Genomic DNA, 21,646 nt, shown 5'->3' on the forward strand with positions numbered 1-21,646 from the left:
AGGTCGTGCATCCGTTCAACCTTGTTTCCGTGGTGTAGTGGTTATCACGTCCGCTTTACACGCGCAAGGTCCCCGGTTCGATCCCGGACGGAAACAGCCTTTTGCCGTATTCTTCAGTTTATTGAAATATTAACGAAGGCCTTTCTTACTAGTTAATTCGTAATCTGTGGACAGAAGATTGCCACTAAATGCTAACGGTAAAAAAATATTTCTCTTTCTTCTCTAGAGTCCCCGCAGGACTTTACGCTCCACGTTGGTTAAAAAACTGAACGAAACATTGCAGGGAGCGCCGAGGACACTCGGCAAATACGGACAGATCGTGCATCCGTTCAACCTTGTTTCCGTGGTGTAGTGGTTATCACGTGCGCTTTACACGCGCAAGGTCCCCGGTTCGATCCCGGGCGGAAACAGCCTTTTGCCGTATTTTTCTGTTTATTGAAATATTAACGAAGGCCTTTCTTACTAGTTAATTCGTAATCTGTGAACTGAAGATTGCCGCTAAATGCTAACGGGAAAAAAATATTTCTCTTTCTTCTCTAGAGTCCCCGCAGAACTTTACGCTCCACGTTGGTTAAAAAACTGAACGAAACATAGCAGGGAGCGCCTAGGACACTCGGCCCACTAGGGATAGGTCGTGCATCCGTTCAACCTCGATTCCGTGGTGTAGTGGTTATCACGTGCGCTTTACACGCGCAAGGTCCCCGGTTCGATCCCGGGCGGAAACAGCCTTTTGCCGTATTCTTCAGGTTATTGAAATATTAACGAAGGCCTTTCTTACTAGTTAATTCGTAATCTGTGAACAGAAGATTGCCTCTAAATGCTAACGATAAAAAAATATTTCTCTTTCTTCTCTAGAGTCCCCGCATGACTTTACGCTCCACGTTGGTTAAAAAACTGAACGAAACATTGCAGGGAGCGCCGAGGACAATCGGCCCACTACGGACAGGTGCTGTATGCGTTCAACCTCGTTACCGTGGTGTAGTGGTTTTCACGTGCGCTTTATACGCGCAAGGTCCCCGGCTCGATCACGGGCGGAAGCAACCTTTTGCTGTATTTTTCTCATCATGGAAATATTAACGAAGGCCTTTTATACTAGTTAATTCATAATCTGGGAACAGAAGATTGCCGCAAAATGCTAACGGTAAAAAAAATATTTCTCTTTCTTCTCCAGAGACCCCGCAGGACTTTACGCTCCACGTTTGTTAAAAAACTGAACGAAACATTGCAGGGAGCGCCGAGGACACTCGGCCCACTACGGACAGGTCGTGTATCCATTCAACCTCGTTTCTGTGGTGTAGTGGTTATCACGTGCGCTTTACACGCGCAAGGTCCCCGGTTCGATCCCGGCCGGAAACAGCCTTTTGCCGTATTTTTCTGTTTATTGAAATATTAACAAAGGCCTTTCTTACTAGTTAATTCGTAATCTGTGAACAGAAGATCGCAGCTAAATGATAACGGTAAAAAAATATTTCTCTTTCTTCTCTAGAGTCCCCGCAGAACTTTACGCTCCACGTTGGTTAAAAAACTGAACGAAACATAGCAGGGAGCGCCGAGGACACTCGGCCCACTACGGACAGGTCGTGAATCCGTTCAACCTTGTTTCCGTGGTGTAGTGGTTATCACGTGCGCTTTACACGCGCAAGGTCCCCGGTTCGATCCCGGGCGGAAACAGCCTTTTGCCGTATTCTTCTGTTTATTGAAATATTAACGAAGGCCTTTCTTACTAGGTTATTCGTAATCTGTGGACAGAAGATTGCCACTAAATGCTAACAGTAAAAAAATATTTCTCTTTCTTCTCTAGAGTCCCCGCAGGACGTTACGCTCCACGTTGGTTAAAAAACTGAACGAAACATTGCAGGGAGCGCCGAGGACACTCGGCCCACTACGGACAGGTCGTGCATCCGTTCAACCTTGTTTCCGTGGTGTAGTGGTTATCACGTGCGCTTTACACGCGCAAGGTCCCCGGTTCGATCCCGGCCGGAAACAGCCTTTTGCCGAATTTTTCTGTTTATTGAAATATTTACGAAGGCCTTTCTTACTAGTTAATTCGTAATCTGTGAACAGAAGATTGCCGCTAAATGCTAACGGTAAAAAAATATTTCTCTTTCTTCTCTAGAGTCCCCGCAGGACTTTACGCTCCACGTTGGTTAAAAAAGTGAACGAAACATTGCAGGGAGGGCCGAGGACACTCGGCCAACTACGGACAGGTCGTGCATCCGTTCAACCTTGTTTCGTGGTGTAGTGGTTATCACGTGCGCTTTACACGCGCAAGGTCCCCGGTTCGATCCCGGGCGGAAACAGCCTTTTGCCGTATTCTTCTGTTTATTGAAATATTAACGAAGGCCTTTCTTACTAGTTAATTCGTAATCTGTGGACAGAAGATTGCCACTAAATGCTAACAGTAAAAAAATATTTCTCTTTCTTCTCTAGAGTCCCCGCAGGACTTTACGCTCCACGTTGGTTAAAAAACTGAACGAAACATTGCAGGGAGCGCCGAGGACACTCGGCCCACTACGGACAGGTCGTGCATCCGTTCAACCTTGTTTCCGTGGTGTAGTGGTTATCACGTGCGCTTTACACGCGCAAGGTCCCCGGTTCGATCCCGGGCGGAAACAGCCTTTTGCCGTATTCTTCTGTTTATTGAAATATTAACGAAGGCCTTTCTTACTAGTTAATTCGTAATCTGTGGACAGAAGATTGCCACTAAATGCTAACAGAAAAAAATATTTCTCTTTCTTTTCTAGAGTCCCCGCAGGACTTTACGCTCCACGTTGGTTAAAAAACTGAACGAAACATTGCAGGGAGCGCCAAAGACACTCGGCCCACTACGGACAGGTCGTGCATCCGTTCAACCTTGTTTCCGTGGTGTAGTGGTTATCACGTGCGCTTTACACGCGCAAGGTCCCCGGTTCGATCCCGGTCGGAAACAGCCTTTTGCCGTATTTTTCTGTTTATTGAAATATTAACGAAGGCCTTTCTTACTAGTTAATTCGTAATCTGTCAACAGAAGATTGCCGCTAAATGCTAACGGTAAAAAAATATTTCTCTTTCTTCTCTAGAGTCCCCGCAGGACTTTACGCTCCACGTTGGTTCAAAAAGTGAACGAAACATTGCAGGGAGCGCCTAGGACACTCGGCCCACTACGGACAGGTCGTGTATCCATTCAACCTCGTTTCCGTGGTGTAGTGGTTATCACGTGCGCTTTACACGCGCAAGGTCCCCGGTTCGATCCCGGGCGGAAACAGCCTTTTGCCGTATTCTTCTGTTTATTCAAATATTAACGAAGGCCTTTCTTACTAGTTAATTCGCAATCTGTGGACACAAGATTGCCACTAAATGCTAACAGTAAAAAAATATTTCTCTTTCTTCTCTAGAGTCCCCGCAGGACTTTACGCTCCACGTTGGTTCAAAAAGTGAACGAAACATTGCAGGGAGCGCCTAGGACACTCGGCCCACTACGGACAGGTCGTGTATCCATTCAACCTCGTTTCCGTGGTGTAGTGGTTATCACGTGCACTTTACACGCGCAAGGTCCCCGGTTCGATCCCGGGCGGAAACAGCCTTTTGCCGTATTCTTCTGTTTATTGAAATATTAACGAAGGCCTTTCTTACTAGTTAATTCGTAATCTGTGAACAGAAGATTGCCACTAAATGCTAACAGTAAAAAAATATTTCTCTTTCTTCTCTAGAGTCCCCGCAGGACTTTACGCTCCACGTTGGTTAAAAAACTGAACGAAACATTGCAGGGAGCGCCGAGGACACTCGGCCCACTACGGACAGGTCGTGTATCCATTCAACCTCGTTTCCGTGGTGTAGTGGTTATCACGTGCGCTTTACACGCGCAAGGTCCCCGGTTCGATCCCGGCCGGAAACAGCCTTTTGCCGTATTTTTCTGTTTATTGAAATATTTACGAAGGTCATTCTTACTAGTTAATTCTTAATCTGTGAACAGAAGATTGCCGCTAAATGCTAACGGTACAAAAATATTTCTCTTTCTTCTCCAGAGACCCCGCAGGACTTTACGCTCCACGTTGGTTAAAAAAGTGAACGAAACATTGCAGGGAGCGCCTAGGACACTCGGCCCACTACGGACAGGTCGTGTATCCATTCAACCTCGTTTCCATGGTGTGGTGGTTATCACGTGCGCTTTACACGCGCAAGGGCCCCGGTTCGATCCCGGGTGGAAACAGCCTTTTGCCGTATTCTTCTGTTTATTGAAATATTAACGAAGGCCTTTCTTACTAGTTAATTCGTAATCTGTGGACAGAAGATTGCCACTAATTGCTAACAGTAAAAAAATATTTCTCTTTCTTCTCTAGAGTCCCCGCAGGACTTTACGCTCCACGTTGGTTAAAAAACTGAACGAAACATTGCAGGGAGCGCCTAGGACACTCGGCCCACTACGGACAGGTCGTGTATCCATTCAACCTCGTTTCCGTGGTGTAGTGGTTATCACGTGCACTTTACACGCGCAAGGTCCCCGGTTCGATCCCGGGCGGAAACAGCCTTTTGCCGTATTCTTCTGTTTATTGAAATATTAACGAAGGCCTTTCTTACTAGTTAATTCGTAATCTGTGAACAGAAGATTGCCACTAAATGCTAACAGTAAAAAAATATTTCTCTTTCTTCTCTAGAGTCCCCGCAGGACTTTACGCTCCACGTTGGTTAAAAAACTGAACGAAACATTGCAGGGAGCGCCGAGGACACTCGGCCCACTACGGACAGGTCGTGTATCCATTCAACCTCGTTTCCGTGGTGTAGTGGTTATCACGTGCGCTTTACACGCGCAAGGTCCCCGGTTCGATCCCGGCCGGAAACAGCCTTTTGCCGTATTTTTCTGTTTATTGAAATATTTACGAAGGTCATTCTTACTAGTTAATTCTTAATCTGTGAACAGAAGATTGCCGCTAAATGCTAACGGTACAAAAATATTTCTCTTTCTTCTCCAGAGACCCCGCAGGACTTTACGCTCCACGTTGGTTAAAAAAGTGAACGAAACATTGCAGGGAGCGCCTAGGACACTCGGCCCACTACGGACAGGTCGTGTATCCATTCAACCTCGTTTCCATGGTGTGGTGGTTATCACGTGCGCTTTACACGCGCAAGGGCCCCGGTTCGATCCCGGGTGGAAACAGCCTTTTGCCGTATTCTTCTGTTTATTGAAATATTAACGAAGGCCTTTCTTACTAGTTAATTCGTAATCTGTGGACAGAAGATTGCCACTAATTGCTAACAGTAAAAAAATATTTCTCTTTCTTCTCTAGAGTCCCCGCAGGACTTTACGCTCCACGTTGGTTAAAAAACTGAACGAAACATTGCAGGGAGCGCCGAGGACACTCGGCAAATACGGACAGGTCGTGCATCCGTTCAACCTTGTTTCCGTGGTGTAGTGGTTATCACGTGCGCTTTACACGCGCAAGGTCCCCGGTTCGATCCCGGGCGGAAACAGCCTTTTGCCGTATTCTTCTGTTTATTGAAATATTAACGAAGGCCTTTCTTACTAGTTAATTCGTAATCTGTGGACAGAAGATTGCCACTAAATGCTAACAGTAAAAAAATATTTCTCTTTCTTCTCTAGAGTCCCCGCAGGACTTTACGCTCCACGTTGGTTAAAAAACTGAACGAAACATTGCAGGGAGCGCCGAGGACACTCGGCCCACTACGGACAGGTCGTGCATCCGTTCAACCTTGTTTCCGTGGTGTAGTGGTTATCACGTGCGCTTTACACGCGCAAGGTCCCCGGTTCGATCCCGGGCGGAAACAGCCTTTTGCCGTATTCTTCTGTTTATTGAAATATTAACGAAGGCCTTTCTGACTAGTTAATTCGTAATCTGTGGACAGAAGATTGCCACTAAATGCTAACAGAAAAAAATATTTCTCTTTCTTTTCTAGAGTCCCCGCAGGACTTTACGCTCCACGTTGGTTAAAAAACTGAACGAAACATTGCAGGGAGCGCCAAAGACACTCGGCCCACTACGGACAGGTCGTGCATCCGTTCAACCTTGTTTCCGTGGTGTAGTGGTTATCACGTGCGCTTTACACGCGCTAGGTCCCCGGTTCGATCCCGGCCGGAAACAGCCTTTTGCCGTATTTTTCTGTTTATTGAAATATTAACGAAGGCCTTTCTTACTAGTTAATTCGTAATCTGTGAACAGAAGATTGCCACTAAATGCTAACGGTAAAAAAATATTTCTCTTTCTTCTCTAGAGTCCCCGCAGGACTTTACGCTCCACGTTGGTTAAAAAGTGAACGAAACATTGCAGGGAGCGCTTAGGACACTCGGCCCACTACGGACAGGTCGTGTATCCATTCAACCTCGTTTCCGTGGTGTAGTTGTTATCACGTGCGCTTTACAGGCGCAAGGTCCCCGTTTCGATCCCGGGCGGAAACAGCCTTTTGCCGTATTCTTCTGTTTATTGAAATACTAACGAAGGCCTTTCTTACTAGTTAATTCGTAATCTGTGGACAGAAGATTGCCACTAAATGCTAACAGTAAAAAAATATTTCTCTTTCTTCTCTAGAGTCCCCGCAGGACTTTACGCTCCACGTTGGTTAAAAAAAGGTAACGAAACATTGCAGGGAGCGCCTAGGACACTCGGCCCACTACGGACAGGTCGTGCATCCCTTCAACCTTGTTTCCGTGGTGTAGTGGTTATCACGTGCGCTTTACACGCGCAAGGTCCCCGGTTCGATCCCGGTCGGAAACAGCCTTTTGCCGTATTTTTCTGTTTATTGAAATATTAACGAAGGCCTTTCTTACTAGTTAATTCGTAATCTGTCAACAGAAGATTGCCGCTAAATGCTAACGGTAAAAAAATATTTCTCTTTCTTCTCTAGAGTCCCCGCAGTACTTTACGCTCCACGTTGGTTCAAAAAGTGAACGAAACATTGCAGGGAGCGCCTAGGACACTCGGCCCACTACGGACAGGTCGTGTATCCATTCAACCTCGTTTCCGTGGTGTAGTGGTTATCACGTGCGCTTTACACGCCCAAGGTCCCCGGTTCGATCCCGGGCGGAAACAGCCTTTTGCCGTATTCTTCTGTTTATTGAAATATTCGAAGGCCTTTCTTACTAGTTAATTCGTAATCTGTGGACAGAAGATTGCCACTAAATGCTAACAGTAAAAAAATATTTCTCTTTCTTCTCTAGAGTCCCCGCAGGACTTTACGCTCCACGTTGGTTAAAAAACTGAACGAAACATTGCAGGGAGCGCCGAGGACACTCGGCCCACTACGGACAGGTCGTGTATCCATTCAACCTCGTTTCCGTGGTGTAGTGGTTATCACGTGCGCTTTACACGCGCAAGGTCCCCGGTTCGATCCCGGCCGGAAACAGCCTTTTGCCGTATTTTTCTTTTTATTGAAATATTTACGAAGGTCGTTCTTACTAGTTAATTCTTAATCTGTGAACAGAAGATTGCCGCTAAATGCTAACGGTACAAAAATATTTCTCTTTCTTCTCCAGAGACCCCGCAGGACTTTACGCTCCACGTTGGTTAAAAAAGTAAACGAAACATTGCAGGGAGCGCCTAGGACACTCGGCCCACTACGGACAGGTCGTGTATCCATTCAACCTCGTTTCCATGGTGTGGTGGTTATCACGTGCGCTTTACACGCGCAAGGGCCCTGGTTCGATCCCGGGTGGAAACAGCCTTTTGCCGTATTCTTCTGTTTATTGAAATATTAACGAAGGCCTTTCTTACTAGTTAATTCGTAATCTGTGGACAGAAGATTGCCACTAATTGCTAACAGTAAAAAAATATTTCTCTTTCTTCTCTAGAGTCCCCGCAGGACTTTACGCTCCACGTTGGTTAAAAAACTGAACGAAACATTGCAGGGAGCGCCAAGGACACTCGGCAAATACGGACAGGTCGTGCATCAGTTCAACCTTGTTTCCGTGGTGTAGTGGTTATCACGTGCGCTTTACACGCGCAAGGTCCCCGGTTCGATCCCGTGCGGAAACAGCCTTTTGCCGTATTCTTCTGTTTATTGAAATATTAACGAAGGCCTTTCTTACTAGTTAATTCGTTATCTGTGGACAGAAGATTGCCACTAAATGCTAACAGTAAAAAAATATTTCTCTTTCTTCTCTAGAGTCCCCGCAGGACTTTACGCTCCACGATGGTTAAAAAACTGAACGAAACATTGCAGGGAGCGCCGAGGACACTCGGCCCACTACGGACAGGTCGTGCATCCGTTCAACCTTGTTTCCGTGGTGTAGTGGTTATCACGTGCGCTTTACACGCGCAAGGTCCCCGGTTCGATCCCGGGTGGAAACAGCCTTTTGCCGTATTTTTCTGTTTATTGAAATATTAACGAAGGCCTTTCTTACTAGTTAATTCGTAATCTGTGAACAGAAGATTGCCGCTAAATGCTAACGGTAAAAAAATATTTCTCTTTCTTCTCTAGAGTCCCCGCAGGACTTTACGCTCCACGTTGGTTAAAAAAGTGAACGAAACATTGCAGGGAGCGCCTAGGACACTCGGCCCAATACGGACAGGTCGTGTATCCATTCAACCTCGTTTGCGTGGTGTAGTGGTTATCACGTGCGCTTTACACGCGCAAGGTCCCCGGTTCGATCCCCGGCGGAAACAGCATTTTGCCGTATTTTTCTGTTTATTGAAATATTTACGAAGGCCTTTCTTACTAGTTAATTCGTAATCTGTGAACAGAAAATTGCCGCTAAATGCTAACGGCAGAAAAATATTTCTCTTTCTTCTCAGGAGACCCCGCAGGACTTTACGCTCCACGTTGGTTAAAAAACTGAACGAAACATTGCAGGGAGCGCCGAGGACACTCGGCCCACTACGGACAGGTCGTGCATCCGTTCAACCTTGTTTCCGTGGTGTAGTGGTTATCACGTGCGCTTTACACGCGCAAGGTCCCCGGTTCGATCCCGGTCGGAAACAGCCTTTTGCCGTATTTTTCTGTTTATTGAAATATTAACGAAGGCCTTTCTTACTAGTTAATTCGTAATCTGTGAACAGAAGATTGCCGCTAAATGCTAACGGTAAAAAAATATTTCTCTTTCTTCTCTAGAGTCCCCGCGGGACTTTACGCTCCACGTTGGTTAAAAAGTGAACGAAACATTGCAGGGAGCGAATAGGAAACTCGGCCCACTACGGACAGGTCGTGTATCCATTCAACCTCGTTTCCGTGGTGTAGTGGTTATCACGTGCGCTTTACAGGCGCAAGGTCCCCGGTTCGATCCCGGGCGGAAACAGCCTTTTGCCGTATTCTTCTGTTTATTGAAATACTAACGAAGGCTTTTCTGACTAGTTAATTCGTAATCTGTGGACAGAAGATTGCCAGTAAATGCTAACAGTAAAAAAATATTTCTCTTTCTTCTCTAGAGTCCCCGCAGGACTTTACGCTCCACGTTGGTTAAAAAACTGAACGAAACATTGCAGGGAGCGCCGAGGACACTCGGCCCACTACGGACAGGTCGTGCATCCGTTAAACCTTGTTTCCGTGGTGTAGTGGTTATCACGTGCGCTTTACACGCGCAAGGTCCCCGGTTCGATCCCGGCCGGAAACAGCCTTTTGCCGTATTTTTCTGTTTATTGAAATATTTACGAAGGCCTTTCTTACTAGTTAATTCGTAATCTGTGAACAGAAAATTGCCGCTAAATGCTAACGGTAGAAAAATATTTCTCTTTCTTCTCCAGAGACCCCGCAGGACTTTACGCTCCACGTTGGTTAAAAAACTGAACGAAACATTGCAGGGAGCGCCGAGGAAACTCGGCCCACTACGGACAGGTCGTGTATCCATTCAACCTCGTTTCCGTGGTGTAGTGGTTATCACGTGCGCTGTACAGGCGCAAGGTCCCCGGTTCGATCCCGGGCGGAAACAGCCTTTTGCCGTATTCTTCTGTTTATTGAAATACTAACGAAGGCCTTTCTTACTAGTTAATTCGTAATCTGTGGACAGAAGATTGCCACTAAATGCTAACAGTAAAAAAATATTTCTCTTTCTTCTCTAGAGTCCCCGCAGGACTTTACGCTCCACGTTGGTTAAAAAACTGAACGAAACATTGCAGGGAGCGCCGAGGACACTCAGCCCACTACGGACAGGTCGTGTATCCATTCAACCTCGTTTCCGTGGTGTAGTGGTTATCACGTGCGCTTTACACGCGCAAGGTCCCCGGTTCGATCCCGGGCGGAAACAGCCTTTTGCCGTGTATTTCTGTTTATTGAAATATTAACGAAGGCCTTTCTTACTAGTTAATTCGTAATCTGTGAACAGAAGATTGCCGCTAAATGCTAACGGTAAAAAAATATTTCTCTTTCTTCTCTAGAGTCCCCGCAGGACTTTACGCTCCACGTTGGTTAAAAAACTGAACGAAACATTGCAGGGAGCGCCTAGGACACTCGGTCCACTACGGACAGGTCGTGCATCCGTTCAACCGTGTTTTCGTGGTGTAGTGGTTATCACGTGCGCTTTACACGCGCAAGGTCCCCGGTTCGATCCCGGGCGGAAACAGCCTTTTGCCGTATTCTTCTGTTTATTGAAATATTAACGAAGGCCTTTCTTACTAGTTAATTCGTAATCTGTGGACAGAAGATTGCCACTAAATGCTAACAGTAAAAAAATATTTCTCTTTCTTCTCTAGAGTCCCCGCAGGACTTTACGCTCCACGTTGGTTAAAAAACTGAACGAGACATTGCAGGGAGCGCCGAGGACACTCGGCCCACTACGGACAGGTCGTGCATCCGTTCAACCTTGTTTCCGTGTTGTAGTGGTTATCACGTGCGCTTTACACGCGCAAGGTCCCCGGTTCGATCCCGGTCGGAAACAGCCTTTTGCCGTATTTTTCTGTTTATTGAAATATTAACGAAGGCCTTTCTTACTAGTTAATTCGTAATCTGTGAACAGAAAATTGCCGCTAAATGCTAACGGCAGAAAAATATTTCTCTTTCTTCTCCAGAGACCCCGCAGGACTTTACGCTCCACGTTGGTTAAAAAACTGAACGAAACATTGCAGGGAGCGCCGAGGACACTCGGCCCACTACGGACAGGTCGTGCATCCGTTAAACCTTGTTTCCGTGGTGTAGTGGTTATCACGTGCGCTTTACACGCGCAAGGTCCCCGGTTCTTTCCCGGCCGGAAACAGCCTTTTGCCGTATTTTTCTGTTTATTGTAATATTTACGAAGGCCTTTCCTACTAGTTAATTCGTAATCTGTGAACAGAAGATTGCCGCTAAATGCTAACGGTAGAAAAATATTTCTCTTTCTTCTCCAGAGACCCCGCAGGACTTTACGCTCCACGTTGGTTAAAAAACTGAACGAGACATTGCAGGGAGCGCCGAGGACACTCGGCCCACTACGGACAGGTCGTGCATCCGTTCAACCTTGTTTCCGTGGTGTAGTGGTTATCACGTGCGCTTTACACGCGCAAGGTCCCCGGTTCGATCCCGGTCGGAAACAGCCTTTTGCCGTATTTTTCTGTTTATTGAAATATTAACGAAGGCCTTTCTTACTAGTTAATTCGTAATCTGTCAACAGAAGATTGCCGCTAAACGCTAACGGTAAAAAAATATTTCTCTTTCTTCTCTAGAGTCCCCGCAGGACTTTACGCTCCACGTTGGTTCAAAAAGTGAACGAAACATTGCAGGGAGCGCCTAGGACACTCGGCCCACTACGGACAGGTCGTGCATCCGTTCAACCTTGTTTCCGTGGTGTAGTGGTTATCACGTGCGCTTTACACGCGCAAGGTCCCCGGTTCGATCCCGGGCGGAAACAGCCTTTTGCCGTATTTTTCTGTTTATTGAAATATTAACGAAGGCCTTTCTTACTAGTTAATTCGTAATCTGTGAACTGAAGATTGCCGCTAAATGCTAACGGGAAAAAAATATTTCTCTTTCTTCTCTAGAGTCCCCGCAGAACTTTACGCTCCACGTTGGTTAAAAAACTGAACGAAACATAGCAGGGAGCGCCTAGGACACTCGGCCCACTAGGGATAGGTCGTGCATCCGTTCAACCTCGATTCCGTGGTGTAGTGGTTATCACGTGCGCTTTACACGCGCAAGGTCCCCGGTTCGATCCCGGGCGGAAACAGCCTTTTGCCCTATTCTTCAGGTTATTGAAATATTAACGAAGGCCTTTCTTACTAGTTAATTCGTAATCTGTGAACAGAAGATTGCCTCTAAATGCTAACGATAAAAAAATATTTCTCTTTCTTCTCTAGAGTCCCCGCATGACTTTACGCTCCACGTTGGTTAAAAAACTGAACGAAACATTGCAGGGAGCGCCGAGGACAATCGGCCCACTACGGACAGGTCGTGTATGCGTTCAACCTCGTTACCGTGGTGTAGTGGTTTTCACGTGCGCTTTATACGCGCAAGGTCCCCGGCTCGATCACGGGCGGAAGCAACCTTTTGCTGTATTTTTCTCATCATGGAAATATTAACGAAGGCCTTTTATACTAGTTAATTCGTAATCTGGGAACAGAAGATTGCCGCAAAATGCTAACGGTAAAAAAAATATTTCTCTTTCTTCTCCAGAGACCCCGCAGGACTTTACGCTCCACGTTGGTTAAAAAACTGAACGAAACATTGCAGGGAGCGCCGAGGACACTCCGCCCACTACGGACAGGTCGTGCATCCGTTAAACCTTGTTTCCGTGGTGTAGTGGTTATCACGTGCGCTTTACACGCGCAAGGTCCCCGGTTCGATCCCGGCCGGAAACAGCCTTTTGCCGTATTTTTCTGTTTATTGAAATATTTACGAAGGCCTTTCCTACTAGTTAATTCGTAATCTGTGAACAGAAGATTGCCGCTAAATGCTAACGGTAGAAAAATATTTCTCTTTCTTCTCCAGAGACCCCTCAGGACTTTACGCTCCACGTTGGTTAAAAAACTGAACGAAACATTGCAGGGAGCGCCGAGGACACTCGGCCCACTACGGACAGGTCGTGCATCCGTACAACCTTGTTTCCGTGGTGTAGTGGTTATCACGTGCGCTTTACACGCGCAAGGTTCCCGGTTCGATCCCGGGCGGAAACAGCCTTTTGCCGTATTTTTCTGTTTATTGAAATATATAACGAAGGCCTTTCTTTCTAGTTAATTCGTAATCTGTGAACAGAACATTGCCGCTAAATGCTAACGGTAAAAAAATATTTCTCTTTCTTCTCTAGAGTCCCAGCAGGACTTTACGCTCCACGTTGGTTAAAAAAGTGAACGAAACATTGCAGTGAGCGCCTAGGACACTCGGCCCACTACGGACAGGTCGTGTATGCGTTCAACCTCGTTACCGTGGTGTAGTGGTTCTGCTTCCGGTAGCGCTAGCGAGCGGTCGCAGAATGTCGAGCTCCGCCCAAGGAGCGGCTTCAGCGGGCCTTTCGGCCCGCGGTAACAGGAAATTTGCCCAGGATGCTGATGATTATCAAGTACTTTTGCCACAGTTTCCTTCAGGTCAGTCGGTTTTAAACACGGTTTTTCTTCATGCCGACATGCGTGCCCGGCCTTACCGTGTTGAGGATTTTCGGGACGTTTTGGCTCGTCTGGAACTGCTCCCCGACGTCGTGGCTTTGGGGGCGTACCAGATGAGTCACGTTTGGGCAGTGACGTTCAAGTCGGCGGAGGGTGTAAAGAAGATTTCTGCGCTCGCTGATATCAAGGTGAAGGATCGTCGGTGCCTTGTTATCGACCCGTCGAATCAAGAAGCCCGCCTCAAGCTTCACTGGCTGCTGCACAACGTGCCGGACGACGCCGTTCGCGCTGCGCTGGCACCCTACGGGCGTGTCGGCGAGGTGCGCAGGGAGCGGTGGCGCGTCGAAGGCATCCAAGACAAGGGCTCGACACTTCGGACGGTGACCCTGAAGTTGAAGGCGGGCGTGACCATCGACGACCTGCCGCACGAACTTCGTGTGGCGGGTGACAAGGCCCTCGTCGTCGTCGCCGGAAGGGCCCCGCAGTGCTTACGTTGCAACCTCAAGGGGCACGTCAGGCGAGAATGCAAGGTTCCGAAGTGTTCTTCGTGCCGTCGCTTCGGGCATGATGCAAGCGCCTGCGTTAAGTCCTATGCCAGCGTCACCGGTCCAGCGAGGGAGGACGACCTCCGCGAAAACCTCATGGACGAGGCAGAAGCGGAGGAGACAGCTGCAGGAGTAGCCGACAAGGTGGTGAAGGAGTCGACGTCGGCGGGGCGGGTCGAGGCCGAGGCTGGCCAGCGCGTTCCTGAAAAGGAGCAGCCGGTCGAGCCGAAGACGCCTCCCCCTCACGTCTCGTCGAACGAGGACAACGGCACCGGAGCGGCAAGGCAGGGGACGACGGAGGTGTCGGCTCTAGCAGCCGAAGCCGTGCAAATGGACCTGAGTGGGGCCGTGGCAAAACGACAACGCGAAAGCAACGACACAGAGCAGGTTGACGGACTCACCAGCAGCGAGGAGCCCCCGGCTAAAGCGGTTTCAGTGAGACGTCCGAGCTTCAAGCCGAAGCCCAACGTCCCTCCAGACCGAACGAAAACTCCGGCTTCGCCCACTTAGCCAGCACGTCACTACGAAAGGTAGTCGCCATCCTGTTTCTCTGTGTTGGTTGTTGCGCTGCTGTTTTGAATCGCCAACGAACTAAACGCAACAGTGTAGTTGGGTCAAGGCAGTATTTTTGGAGGGGGTATTGTGTTCGTGATGCTTATGCTTTCATCTTTAGGTTTGGCTGGGGGGAGCGTGGCAGTGTGTATTGTAGTTGCCGTGAATCCCGCAGGCCATACGAATGTTTTATAAGTGCGAGATTTTGGAGCGTGTATGGGATGTTTGCAGTTGACGAAGCGTCTTTCTTTTTCGTGCTGCATGAATGTAAGTGTTGTGGAATAAGTCTAGCTCCCTCCTAAACATGGTTTATTTGAGCAAACCAATGCGCATCGCCACGCTTAACGTCAGGGGATTTTCGGATCGGAGACGTCAAAATCAGGTGTATCGACTCGTAACAGATGAGGATTTGGACATCGTGGCCTTGCAAGAGACCAAAGTTGGGAGGGAGGACCAGACGGATCGTATGGTGCGGCCCTTTATTGCGCGCTATGATGTTTGCGTGTCGCATGCAGTCGGGTTTTCTGCGGGTTGCGCACTTCTAATTCGGAGAAGCTTAGGGGCCGCTCTAAAGACTGTCACCGCCTCGGAAACGGGGCGGTATGTTGTGTGCGACTTGGAGTATTGTTCCAATGAATGGCGTGTAATATGTGTCTACGGGCCCACCAATACAGCCGAAAGGAAGGCTTTCTTTGAAGAAATGCGTCCATGGTGTGAGACGGAACGGCTCTTAATTTTAATGGGCGATTATAATTGTGTTTGCTCAGCGCGCGACAAAAGCAGCACGACCAATTTCAGGGACGCCAGTACGGTGGTACTGAATGAGATAGTAGCCGGCTGCGCCCTGGAAGATGCAGGTGATAGTATGAGCAATGCAGGCACCGTTCGCTATACACACTTTCAGGGCAATAGTCATGCGCGGCTCGACAGGGTGTATCTTTCCGTAGAACTCGTACGTGAATGTGACAATTACGAAGTGACCCCAGTTTCATTTAGCGACCATTGTCTGGTGTCGTTAACACTAGGCAGGGCCGCTAAACGTGGAAACGCGTTCTCCTGGGGTTTGTGGAAAATGAACAACAAACTTCTGCAAGATGATAAATTTGTCGAGGCGGTTGACACATGCGCACGGACCTCATTTAGCAGCTCAGGAGTGACGAACTTCATTCGGAAGTGGGAGCTGTTTAAACAAGAAGTTAAGCTAAAAGGCCTTGAACGTTCTTCTGTAATGAAGAGCGACGAGAAAAAGAAAGAAGCCACGCTACGAAGTAATCTCGATGCTCTTATTGTAGCAGAATGTAAATCGCCGGGGACGTGCAGAGATGACATACAGAATGTTAAAGCACAGCTCGAGGTCTTAGATCAGGGCAAATATCATGGCGCGCTTGTTCGCGCAAGAGCAGAAAAGATGCTGCTGGGAGAGGCGCCGACCAAAAGAGCCTTATGCTCCGAGAAAAAGTACGCTCGCAGAAATGCGATAGTGGAAATAGAAAGCGAAGGCGTCTTGTACAAGGACCAAGCCAGCATAGAACGCTATTTTCGTAACTTTTACGACAAGCTGTTTGCACGTCACGCTATTGATGTCGTGGCGTTTAAGGATGAATTTTTGAGATTGTTGCCATGCCTAAACAAAGAGGTGTCAGCACTGCTCGAAACAGACATAACGGAGAATGAAGTAAGAAAAGCTATAGAGGACTTGAGCCCGGGAAAGACGCCTGGCCCCGATGGGCTAAGCGCTGCATTCTATAAAAAGTTTAAAGAGTGCCTAAGTCCGGTGTTGTGTACGTTATACGCTGAGGCGTATCAGAATGGTGTGCTGCCACCGTCTTTTCATGAGTCGCACACCATTTTTATTCCTAAGTCAGATGATGACGCCAAACTCCGAGCTGTATCTGGGTATCGCCCAATCAGTCTCACTAATGTAGACTATAAGATTTTAATGAAAATTCTGGCGAGTCGCTTGCAGACTGTTATTAGGGACATCGTTGGACCGCATCAAACATGTGGTATAAAGGGGCGGTCGATAGTAACGAACATTCATACTGCTCGAAGCGTTCTTGAGTGTTGCGACAGCACTCAAGGTTCTCTAGCAATGCTTCAGGTAGACCTGGAGAAGGCGTTCGATCAGGTATCACACGAGCTCCTTATAGCCATGTTAGAGCACATAAATGTAGGGGCTGTTATTCTTCAAGGAGTACGCATGGCGTATAGTGGGTGTTCAACTAGCCTCGTTGTGAACAAGTCCCTCAGCAAAGCAGTGCAGGTTCAACGTGGCGTACGTCAGGGTTGCCCATTGTCCCCATTGCTTTTCTGTGTATATGTAGAAGCGTTTTGTTTGAGTGTTATTGGAAGCAAAACCATCAACGGCTTTCGACTACAGTCGTGTGAGGTGCGTGTGTTGGCCTATGCCGACGACATTGCACTTTTCTTTGTTGATAAAAGCAGCATAAGCGAAGCTGTAAAGACACTAAAGGTCTTCTGTAAATACAGTGCCAGCAGTGTGAACTGGCAAAAATGTTTAGGTTTCTGGCACGGCCAATGGCAAGATGCCCCTGAGGTGTTTGAAAGTATAAGCTGGCAGACGACGCCAACCAGATACCTAGGTGTGCCTCTCGAAAACTACGAGGACAGTGATCCCTATTGGCGCAGACAGACAGCTGAATTGCGCGATAAAGCAGAAAAATGGCAAGGCACTGGGCTCTCCATTTTTGCAAGAGGCTCAGTCTGCAATGTGTTCTTGATAAGCAAAATATGGTACGTGCTCCAGGTGTTACACTGTTCGCGTGCGCATGTGCAGGCGTTGCACCGCGTTTTCGCCGTGTTGATTTGGGAGTCCACGTGGGAAAAAACAAGTCGAACGAACTTGTTTCGGCGCGTGCGTCGCGGGGGCCTTTCCTTGTCTCATTTGTTTTTACGACAGGTTGTCAATCGTTTTCTTTTCCTTCGCGATGTACAAGACCCCTTTTTGCGTACTGTTTGCCAAATGAAGTTGTCTGTGGTGTTACCCGATTTTGTTATAGCGTCAGCACGTTTTCCTGTCTCGACAATGAAGGGATACTTCCGCGAAGTGTTTCAAGCGACCCAGTTTTTGCGTGCCCGCTTCACGATGGAATACCTATGTAGCGTCACGCGGAAAAAATTGTATAATGATCTCGTTGACTCTGTATTTCCAGTTCCACTGTACCGGTCAATGTACTGTGCAGGGCCAGGCCAGGATGTGCTTAAACGCGTGAAATCTATGGCGGTACCGCCATGGGTGAAAACGTTCTTTTTTAAGCTCCACGCGGGTGTCCTACCAGTCAAAACGTGGCAAAAAGAGAAAGGACTGGACGTTCCGTGGGGGGTTGACTGTTATCCGTGCAAAAAGCCGGAGACAGTAGAACACGTGTTTTTAGAGTGTTGGGATGGGGTCTTTTTTTGGGATGTGCTTCAGAGGACTTTGAAGAAAGATTTCCCTCTAGACGCCTACGGAATCAGGTTTATACCCATCGAGAATGACGGCGGGTTGCCGTATGATGTGGTGATGGTTTTGGCTCTGCACGGCATATGGAAATCTCGCATGGCTATACGCCACCGCGATGTTGGTGCTAAGCGTTCCAAGGAATACTTTGGAGAAACTGTTCGTTTGATTGTAGAGGTTTGGAAGACACAGCCTGACCCCCCGGAATGGCTTCCAGTAATGGAGTCGCTGACAAACCTTAACCAGTTTTAGCCATTTCCTGCTAGCAAAAGACTGTTAGCAGTTTTATCAGTGTATGTTACAGCTTTGTGTACCTGTTTTCCTTGCTTTGTGTGCTTGTTCTCTGTCAGAGTGTGGCAATAAAGAAAAAAAAAAAAAAAAAAAAAAAAAAAAACCGTGGTGTAGTGGTTTTCACGTGCGCTTTATACGCGCAAGGTCCCCGGTTCGATCCCGGGCGGAAGCAACCTTTTGCTGTATTTTTCTCTTTATGGAAATATTAACGAAGGCGTTTTATACTAGTTAATTCGTAATCTGGGAACAGAAGATTGCCGCAAAATGCTAACGGTAGAAAAATATTTCTCTTTCTTCTCCAGAGACCCCGCAGGACTTTACGCTCCACGTTGGTTAAAAAACTGAACGAAACATTGCAGGGAGCGCCGAGGAAACTCGGCCCACTACGGACAGGTCGTGTATCCATTCAACCTCGTTTCCGTGGTGTAGTGGTTATCACGTGCGCTGTACAGGCGCAAGGTCCCCGGTTCGATCCCGGGCGGAAACAGCCTTTTGCCGTATTCTTCTGTTTATTGAAATACTAACGAAGGCCTTTCTTACTAGTTAATTCGTAATCTGTGGACAGAAGATTGCCACTAAATGCTAACAGTAAAAAAATATTTCTCTTTCTTCTCTAGAGTCCCCGCAGGACTTTACGCTCCACGTTGGTTAAAAAACTGAACGAAACATTGCAGGGAGCGCCGAGGACACTCAGCCCACTACGGACAGGTCGTGTATCCATTCAACCTCGTTTCCGTGGTGTAGTGGTTATCACGTGCGCTTTACACGCGCAAGGTCCCCGGTTCGATCCCGGGCGGAAACAGCCTTTTGCCGTGTATTTCTGTTTATTGAAATATTAACGAAGGCCTTTCTTACTAGTTAATTCGTAATCTGTGAACAGAAGATTGCCGCTAAATGCTAACGGTAAAAAAATATTTCTCTTTCTTCTCTAGAGTCCCCGCAGGACTTTACGCTCCACGTTGGTTAAAAAACTGAACGAAACATTGCAGGGAGCGCCTAGGACACTCGGTCCACTACGGACAGGTCGTGCATCCGTTCAACCGTGTTTTCGTGGTGTAGTGGTTATCACGTGCGCTTTACACGCGCAAGGTCCCCGGTTCGATCCCGGGCGGAAACAGCCTTTTGCCGTATTCTTCTGTTTATTGAAATATTAACGAAGGCCTTTCTTACTAGTTAATTCGTAATCTGTGGACAGAAGATTGCCACTAAATGCTAACAGTAAAAAAATATTTCTCTTTCTTCTCTAGAGTCCCCGCAGGACTTTACGCTCCACGTTGGTTAAAAAACTGAACGAGACATTGCAGGGAGCGCCGAGGACACTCGGCCCACTACGGACAGGTCGTGCATCCGTTCAACCTTGTTTCCGTGTTGTAGTGGTTATCACGTGCGCTTTACACGCGCAAGGTCCCCGGTTCGATCCCGGTCGGAAACAGCCTTTTGCCGTATTTTTCTGTTTATTGAAATATTAACGAAGGCCTTTCTTACTAGTTAATTCGTAATCTGTGAACAGAAAATTGCCGCTAAATGCTAACGGCAGAAAAATATTTCTCTTTCTTCTCCAGAGACCCCGCAGGACTTTACGCTCCACGTTGGTTAAAAAACTGAACGAAACATTGCAGGGAGCGCCGAGGACACTCGGCCCACTACGGACAGGTCGTGCATCCGTTAAACCTTGTTTCCGTGGTGTAGTGGTTATCACGTGCGCTTTACACGCGCAAGGTCCCCGGTTCTATCCCGGCCGGAAACAGCCTTTTGCCGTATTTTTCTGTTTATTGTAATATTTACGAAGGCCTTTCCTACTAGTTAATTCGTAATCTGTGAACAGAAGATTGCCGCTAAATGCTAACGGTAGAAAAATATTTCTCTTTCTTCTCCAGAGACCCCGCAGGACTTTACGCTCCACGTTGGTTAAAAAACTGAACGAGACATTGCAGGGAGCGCCGAGGACACTCGGCCCACTACGGACAGGTCGTGCATCCGTTCAACCTTGTTTCCGTGGTGTAGTGGTTATCACGTGCGCTTTACACGCGCAAGGTCCCCGGTTCGATCCCGGTCGGAAACAGCCTTTTGCCGTATTTTTCTGTTTATTGAAATATTAACGAAGGCCTTTCTTACTAGTTAATTCGTAATCTGTCAACAGAAGATTGCCGCTAAACGCTAACGGTAAAAAAATATTTCTCTTTCTTCTCTAGAGTCCCCGCAGGACTTTACGCTCCACGTTGGTTCAAAAAGTGAACGAAACATTGCAGGGAGCGCCTAGGACACTCGGCCCACTACGGACAGGTCGTGCATCCGTTCAACCTTGTTTCCGTGGTGTAGTGGTTATCACGTGCGCTTTACACGCGCAAGGTCCCCGGTTCGATCCCGGGCGGAAACAGCCTTTTGCCGTATTTTTCTGTTTATTGAAATATTAACGAAGGCCTTTCTTACTAGTTAATTCGTAATCTGTGAACTGAAGATTGCCGCTAAATGCTAACGGGAAAAAAATATTTCTCTTTCTTCTCTAGAGTCCCCGCAGAACTTTACGCTCCACGTTGGTTAAAAAACTGAACGAAACATAGCAGGGAGCGCCTAGGACACTCGGCCCACTAGGGATAGGTCGTGCATCCGTTCAACCTCGATTCCGTGGTGTAGTGGTTATCACGTGCGCTTTACACGCGCAAGGTCCCCGGTTCGATCCCGGGCGGAAACAGCCTTTTGCCCTATTCTTCAGGTTATTGAAATATTAACGAAGGCCTTTCTTACTAGTTAATTCGTAATCTGTGAACAGAAGATTGCCTCTAAATGCTAACGATAAAAAAATATTTCTCTTTCTTCTCTAGAGTCCCCGCATGACTTTACGCTCCACGTTGGTTAAAAAACTGAACGAAACATTGCAGGGAGCGCCGAGGACAATCGGCCCACTACGGACAGGTCGTGTATGCGTTCAACCTCGTTACCGTGGTGTAGTGGTTTTCACGTGCGCTTTATACGCGCAAGGTCCCCGGCTCGATCACGGGCGGAAGCAACCTTTTGCTGTATTTTTCTCATCATGGAAATATTAACGAAGGCCTTTTATACTAGTTAATTCGTAATCTGGGAACAGAAGATTGCCGCAAAATGCTAACGGTAAAAAAAATATTTCTCTTTCTTCTCCAGAGACCCCGCAGGACTTTACGCTCCACGTTGGTTAAAAAACTGAACGAAACATTGCAGGGAGCGCCGAGGACACTCCGCCCACTACGGACAGGTCGTGCATCCGTTAAACCTTGTTTCCGTGGTGTAGTGGTTATCACGTGCGCTTTACACGCGCAAGGTCCCCGGTTCGATCCCGGCCGGAAACAGCCTTTTGCCGTATTTTTCTGTTTATTGAAATATTTACGAAGGCC

The 21,646-nt window shown here is 47.6% G+C and overlaps 1 protein-coding gene and 50 non-coding genes across 51 annotated transcripts; all 51 read left to right on the top strand.

Moving 5' to 3' along the window:
* The first annotated feature begins 23 nt into the window (after positions 1–23).
* Positions 24–96, top strand: Trnav-uac (transfer RNA valine (anticodon UAC)). Its single transcript has one exon. It is a non-coding gene; the product is annotated as a tRNA-Val (tRNA).
* Positions 97–337: 241 nt separating this feature from the next.
* Positions 338–410, top strand: Trnav-uac (transfer RNA valine (anticodon UAC)). The gene has a single exon. It is a non-coding gene; the product is annotated as a tRNA-Val (tRNA).
* A 242-nt stretch (positions 411–652) lies between these two features.
* Positions 653–725, top strand: Trnav-uac (transfer RNA valine (anticodon UAC)). Its single transcript has one exon. It is a non-coding gene; the product is annotated as a tRNA-Val (tRNA).
* Positions 726–1,283: 558 nt separating this feature from the next.
* On the top strand, positions 1,284–1,356 carry Trnav-uac (transfer RNA valine (anticodon UAC)). Its single transcript has one exon. It is a non-coding gene; the product is annotated as a tRNA-Val (tRNA).
* Positions 1,357–1,598: 242 nt separating this feature from the next.
* Trnav-uac (transfer RNA valine (anticodon UAC)) lies at positions 1,599–1,671 on the top strand. Its single transcript has one exon. It is a non-coding gene; the product is annotated as a tRNA-Val (tRNA).
* Positions 1,672–1,913: 242 nt separating this feature from the next.
* On the top strand, positions 1,914–1,986 carry Trnav-uac (transfer RNA valine (anticodon UAC)). The gene has a single exon. It is a non-coding gene; the product is annotated as a tRNA-Val (tRNA).
* A 241-nt stretch (positions 1,987–2,227) lies between these two features.
* Positions 2,228–2,301, top strand: Trnav-uac (transfer RNA valine (anticodon UAC)). Its single transcript has one exon. It is a non-coding gene; the product is annotated as a tRNA-Val (tRNA).
* Positions 2,302–2,542: 241 nt separating this feature from the next.
* On the top strand, positions 2,543–2,615 carry Trnav-uac (transfer RNA valine (anticodon UAC)). The gene has a single exon. It is a non-coding gene; the product is annotated as a tRNA-Val (tRNA).
* Positions 2,616–2,856: 241 nt separating this feature from the next.
* On the top strand, positions 2,857–2,929 carry Trnav-uac (transfer RNA valine (anticodon UAC)). Its single transcript has one exon. It is a non-coding gene; the product is annotated as a tRNA-Val (tRNA).
* Positions 2,930–3,171: 242 nt separating this feature from the next.
* Positions 3,172–3,244, top strand: Trnav-uac (transfer RNA valine (anticodon UAC)). The gene has a single exon. It is a non-coding gene; the product is annotated as a tRNA-Val (tRNA).
* A 242-nt stretch (positions 3,245–3,486) lies between these two features.
* Trnav-uac (transfer RNA valine (anticodon UAC)) lies at positions 3,487–3,559 on the top strand. Its single transcript has one exon. It is a non-coding gene; the product is annotated as a tRNA-Val (tRNA).
* A 242-nt stretch (positions 3,560–3,801) lies between these two features.
* On the top strand, positions 3,802–3,874 carry Trnav-uac (transfer RNA valine (anticodon UAC)). The gene has a single exon. It is a non-coding gene; the product is annotated as a tRNA-Val (tRNA).
* A 242-nt stretch (positions 3,875–4,116) lies between these two features.
* Trnav-uac (transfer RNA valine (anticodon UAC)) lies at positions 4,117–4,189 on the top strand. Its single transcript has one exon. It is a non-coding gene; the product is annotated as a tRNA-Val (tRNA).
* A 242-nt stretch (positions 4,190–4,431) lies between these two features.
* Trnav-uac (transfer RNA valine (anticodon UAC)) lies at positions 4,432–4,504 on the top strand. Its single transcript has one exon. It is a non-coding gene; the product is annotated as a tRNA-Val (tRNA).
* Positions 4,505–4,746: 242 nt separating this feature from the next.
* Trnav-uac (transfer RNA valine (anticodon UAC)) lies at positions 4,747–4,819 on the top strand. The gene has a single exon. It is a non-coding gene; the product is annotated as a tRNA-Val (tRNA).
* Positions 4,820–5,061: 242 nt separating this feature from the next.
* On the top strand, positions 5,062–5,134 carry Trnav-uac (transfer RNA valine (anticodon UAC)). The gene has a single exon. It is a non-coding gene; the product is annotated as a tRNA-Val (tRNA).
* A 241-nt stretch (positions 5,135–5,375) lies between these two features.
* Trnav-uac (transfer RNA valine (anticodon UAC)) lies at positions 5,376–5,448 on the top strand. The gene has a single exon. It is a non-coding gene; the product is annotated as a tRNA-Val (tRNA).
* A 242-nt stretch (positions 5,449–5,690) lies between these two features.
* On the top strand, positions 5,691–5,763 carry Trnav-uac (transfer RNA valine (anticodon UAC)). Its single transcript has one exon. It is a non-coding gene; the product is annotated as a tRNA-Val (tRNA).
* Positions 5,764–6,004: 241 nt separating this feature from the next.
* Trnav-uac (transfer RNA valine (anticodon UAC)) lies at positions 6,005–6,077 on the top strand. The gene has a single exon. It is a non-coding gene; the product is annotated as a tRNA-Val (tRNA).
* A 241-nt stretch (positions 6,078–6,318) lies between these two features.
* Trnav-uac (transfer RNA valine (anticodon UAC)) lies at positions 6,319–6,391 on the top strand. Its single transcript has one exon. It is a non-coding gene; the product is annotated as a tRNA-Val (tRNA).
* Positions 6,392–6,634: 243 nt separating this feature from the next.
* On the top strand, positions 6,635–6,707 carry Trnav-uac (transfer RNA valine (anticodon UAC)). Its single transcript has one exon. It is a non-coding gene; the product is annotated as a tRNA-Val (tRNA).
* Positions 6,708–6,949: 242 nt separating this feature from the next.
* On the top strand, positions 6,950–7,022 carry Trnav-uac (transfer RNA valine (anticodon UAC)). Its single transcript has one exon. It is a non-coding gene; the product is annotated as a tRNA-Val (tRNA).
* A 240-nt stretch (positions 7,023–7,262) lies between these two features.
* Trnav-uac (transfer RNA valine (anticodon UAC)) lies at positions 7,263–7,335 on the top strand. The gene has a single exon. It is a non-coding gene; the product is annotated as a tRNA-Val (tRNA).
* A 242-nt stretch (positions 7,336–7,577) lies between these two features.
* Trnav-uac (transfer RNA valine (anticodon UAC)) lies at positions 7,578–7,650 on the top strand. The gene has a single exon. It is a non-coding gene; the product is annotated as a tRNA-Val (tRNA).
* A 241-nt stretch (positions 7,651–7,891) lies between these two features.
* Positions 7,892–7,964, top strand: Trnav-uac (transfer RNA valine (anticodon UAC)). Its single transcript has one exon. It is a non-coding gene; the product is annotated as a tRNA-Val (tRNA).
* Positions 7,965–8,206: 242 nt separating this feature from the next.
* Trnav-uac (transfer RNA valine (anticodon UAC)) lies at positions 8,207–8,279 on the top strand. The gene has a single exon. It is a non-coding gene; the product is annotated as a tRNA-Val (tRNA).
* Positions 8,280–8,521: 242 nt separating this feature from the next.
* On the top strand, positions 8,522–8,594 carry Trnav-uac (transfer RNA valine (anticodon UAC)). Its single transcript has one exon. It is a non-coding gene; the product is annotated as a tRNA-Val (tRNA).
* Positions 8,595–8,836: 242 nt separating this feature from the next.
* Positions 8,837–8,909, top strand: Trnav-uac (transfer RNA valine (anticodon UAC)). The gene has a single exon. It is a non-coding gene; the product is annotated as a tRNA-Val (tRNA).
* Positions 8,910–9,150: 241 nt separating this feature from the next.
* Trnav-uac (transfer RNA valine (anticodon UAC)) lies at positions 9,151–9,223 on the top strand. Its single transcript has one exon. It is a non-coding gene; the product is annotated as a tRNA-Val (tRNA).
* Positions 9,224–9,465: 242 nt separating this feature from the next.
* Trnav-uac (transfer RNA valine (anticodon UAC)) lies at positions 9,466–9,538 on the top strand. The gene has a single exon. It is a non-coding gene; the product is annotated as a tRNA-Val (tRNA).
* A 242-nt stretch (positions 9,539–9,780) lies between these two features.
* Trnav-uac (transfer RNA valine (anticodon UAC)) lies at positions 9,781–9,853 on the top strand. Its single transcript has one exon. It is a non-coding gene; the product is annotated as a tRNA-Val (tRNA).
* Positions 9,854–10,095: 242 nt separating this feature from the next.
* Trnav-uac (transfer RNA valine (anticodon UAC)) lies at positions 10,096–10,168 on the top strand. The gene has a single exon. It is a non-coding gene; the product is annotated as a tRNA-Val (tRNA).
* A 242-nt stretch (positions 10,169–10,410) lies between these two features.
* Trnav-uac (transfer RNA valine (anticodon UAC)) lies at positions 10,411–10,483 on the top strand. Its single transcript has one exon. It is a non-coding gene; the product is annotated as a tRNA-Val (tRNA).
* A 242-nt stretch (positions 10,484–10,725) lies between these two features.
* Trnav-uac (transfer RNA valine (anticodon UAC)) lies at positions 10,726–10,798 on the top strand. The gene has a single exon. It is a non-coding gene; the product is annotated as a tRNA-Val (tRNA).
* Positions 10,799–11,040: 242 nt separating this feature from the next.
* On the top strand, positions 11,041–11,113 carry Trnav-uac (transfer RNA valine (anticodon UAC)). The gene has a single exon. It is a non-coding gene; the product is annotated as a tRNA-Val (tRNA).
* Positions 11,114–11,355: 242 nt separating this feature from the next.
* Trnav-uac (transfer RNA valine (anticodon UAC)) lies at positions 11,356–11,428 on the top strand. Its single transcript has one exon. It is a non-coding gene; the product is annotated as a tRNA-Val (tRNA).
* A 242-nt stretch (positions 11,429–11,670) lies between these two features.
* Positions 11,671–11,743, top strand: Trnav-uac (transfer RNA valine (anticodon UAC)). The gene has a single exon. It is a non-coding gene; the product is annotated as a tRNA-Val (tRNA).
* A 242-nt stretch (positions 11,744–11,985) lies between these two features.
* Positions 11,986–12,058, top strand: Trnav-uac (transfer RNA valine (anticodon UAC)). Its single transcript has one exon. It is a non-coding gene; the product is annotated as a tRNA-Val (tRNA).
* A 558-nt stretch (positions 12,059–12,616) lies between these two features.
* Trnav-uac (transfer RNA valine (anticodon UAC)) lies at positions 12,617–12,689 on the top strand. Its single transcript has one exon. It is a non-coding gene; the product is annotated as a tRNA-Val (tRNA).
* Positions 12,690–12,931: 242 nt separating this feature from the next.
* Positions 12,932–13,004, top strand: Trnav-uac (transfer RNA valine (anticodon UAC)). Its single transcript has one exon. It is a non-coding gene; the product is annotated as a tRNA-Val (tRNA).
* Positions 13,005–13,323: 319 nt separating this feature from the next.
* LOC144152096 (uncharacterized) lies at positions 13,324–14,639 on the top strand. The gene has a single exon (XM_077683309.1). It carries the CDS (start codon positions 13,451–13,453, stop codon positions 14,483–14,485), a length of 1,035 nt encoding a protein of 344 aa, XP_077539435.1. The 5' UTR covers positions 13,324–13,450; the 3' UTR covers positions 14,486–14,639.
* A 3,741-nt stretch (positions 14,640–18,380) lies between these two features.
* Trnai-uau (transfer RNA isoleucine (anticodon UAU)) lies at positions 18,381–18,450 on the top strand. Its single transcript has one exon. It is a non-coding gene; the product is annotated as a tRNA-Ile (tRNA).
* A 242-nt stretch (positions 18,451–18,692) lies between these two features.
* On the top strand, positions 18,693–18,765 carry Trnav-uac (transfer RNA valine (anticodon UAC)). The gene has a single exon. It is a non-coding gene; the product is annotated as a tRNA-Val (tRNA).
* Positions 18,766–19,007: 242 nt separating this feature from the next.
* Positions 19,008–19,080, top strand: Trnav-uac (transfer RNA valine (anticodon UAC)). Its single transcript has one exon. It is a non-coding gene; the product is annotated as a tRNA-Val (tRNA).
* Positions 19,081–19,322: 242 nt separating this feature from the next.
* Trnav-uac (transfer RNA valine (anticodon UAC)) lies at positions 19,323–19,395 on the top strand. The gene has a single exon. It is a non-coding gene; the product is annotated as a tRNA-Val (tRNA).
* A 242-nt stretch (positions 19,396–19,637) lies between these two features.
* Trnav-uac (transfer RNA valine (anticodon UAC)) lies at positions 19,638–19,710 on the top strand. Its single transcript has one exon. It is a non-coding gene; the product is annotated as a tRNA-Val (tRNA).
* Positions 19,711–19,952: 242 nt separating this feature from the next.
* On the top strand, positions 19,953–20,025 carry Trnav-uac (transfer RNA valine (anticodon UAC)). The gene has a single exon. It is a non-coding gene; the product is annotated as a tRNA-Val (tRNA).
* Positions 20,026–20,267: 242 nt separating this feature from the next.
* On the top strand, positions 20,268–20,340 carry Trnav-uac (transfer RNA valine (anticodon UAC)). Its single transcript has one exon. It is a non-coding gene; the product is annotated as a tRNA-Val (tRNA).
* Positions 20,341–20,582: 242 nt separating this feature from the next.
* On the top strand, positions 20,583–20,655 carry Trnav-uac (transfer RNA valine (anticodon UAC)). Its single transcript has one exon. It is a non-coding gene; the product is annotated as a tRNA-Val (tRNA).
* Positions 20,656–20,897: 242 nt separating this feature from the next.
* On the top strand, positions 20,898–20,970 carry Trnav-uac (transfer RNA valine (anticodon UAC)). Its single transcript has one exon. It is a non-coding gene; the product is annotated as a tRNA-Val (tRNA).
* A 558-nt stretch (positions 20,971–21,528) lies between these two features.
* On the top strand, positions 21,529–21,601 carry Trnav-uac (transfer RNA valine (anticodon UAC)). The gene has a single exon. It is a non-coding gene; the product is annotated as a tRNA-Val (tRNA).
* Positions 21,602–21,646: the final 45 nt, after the last annotated feature.

The sequence above is a fragment of the Haemaphysalis longicornis genome, unplaced genomic scaffold, assembly GCF_048455015.1.
Source record: "Haemaphysalis longicornis isolate Haplotype H1 unplaced genomic scaffold, Haemaphysalis longicornis Haplotype H1 scaffold_9, whole genome shotgun sequence".
Classification (NCBI taxonomy): Eukaryota; Metazoa; Arthropoda; class Arachnida; order Ixodida; family Ixodidae; genus Haemaphysalis; species Haemaphysalis longicornis.

Excerpts from the sequence above, each read along its gene's own strand:
- LOC144152096 (XM_077683309.1), top strand. The coding sequence starts at position 13,451 with ATGCGTGCCCGGCCTTACCGTGTTGAGGATTTTCGGGACGTTTTGGCT.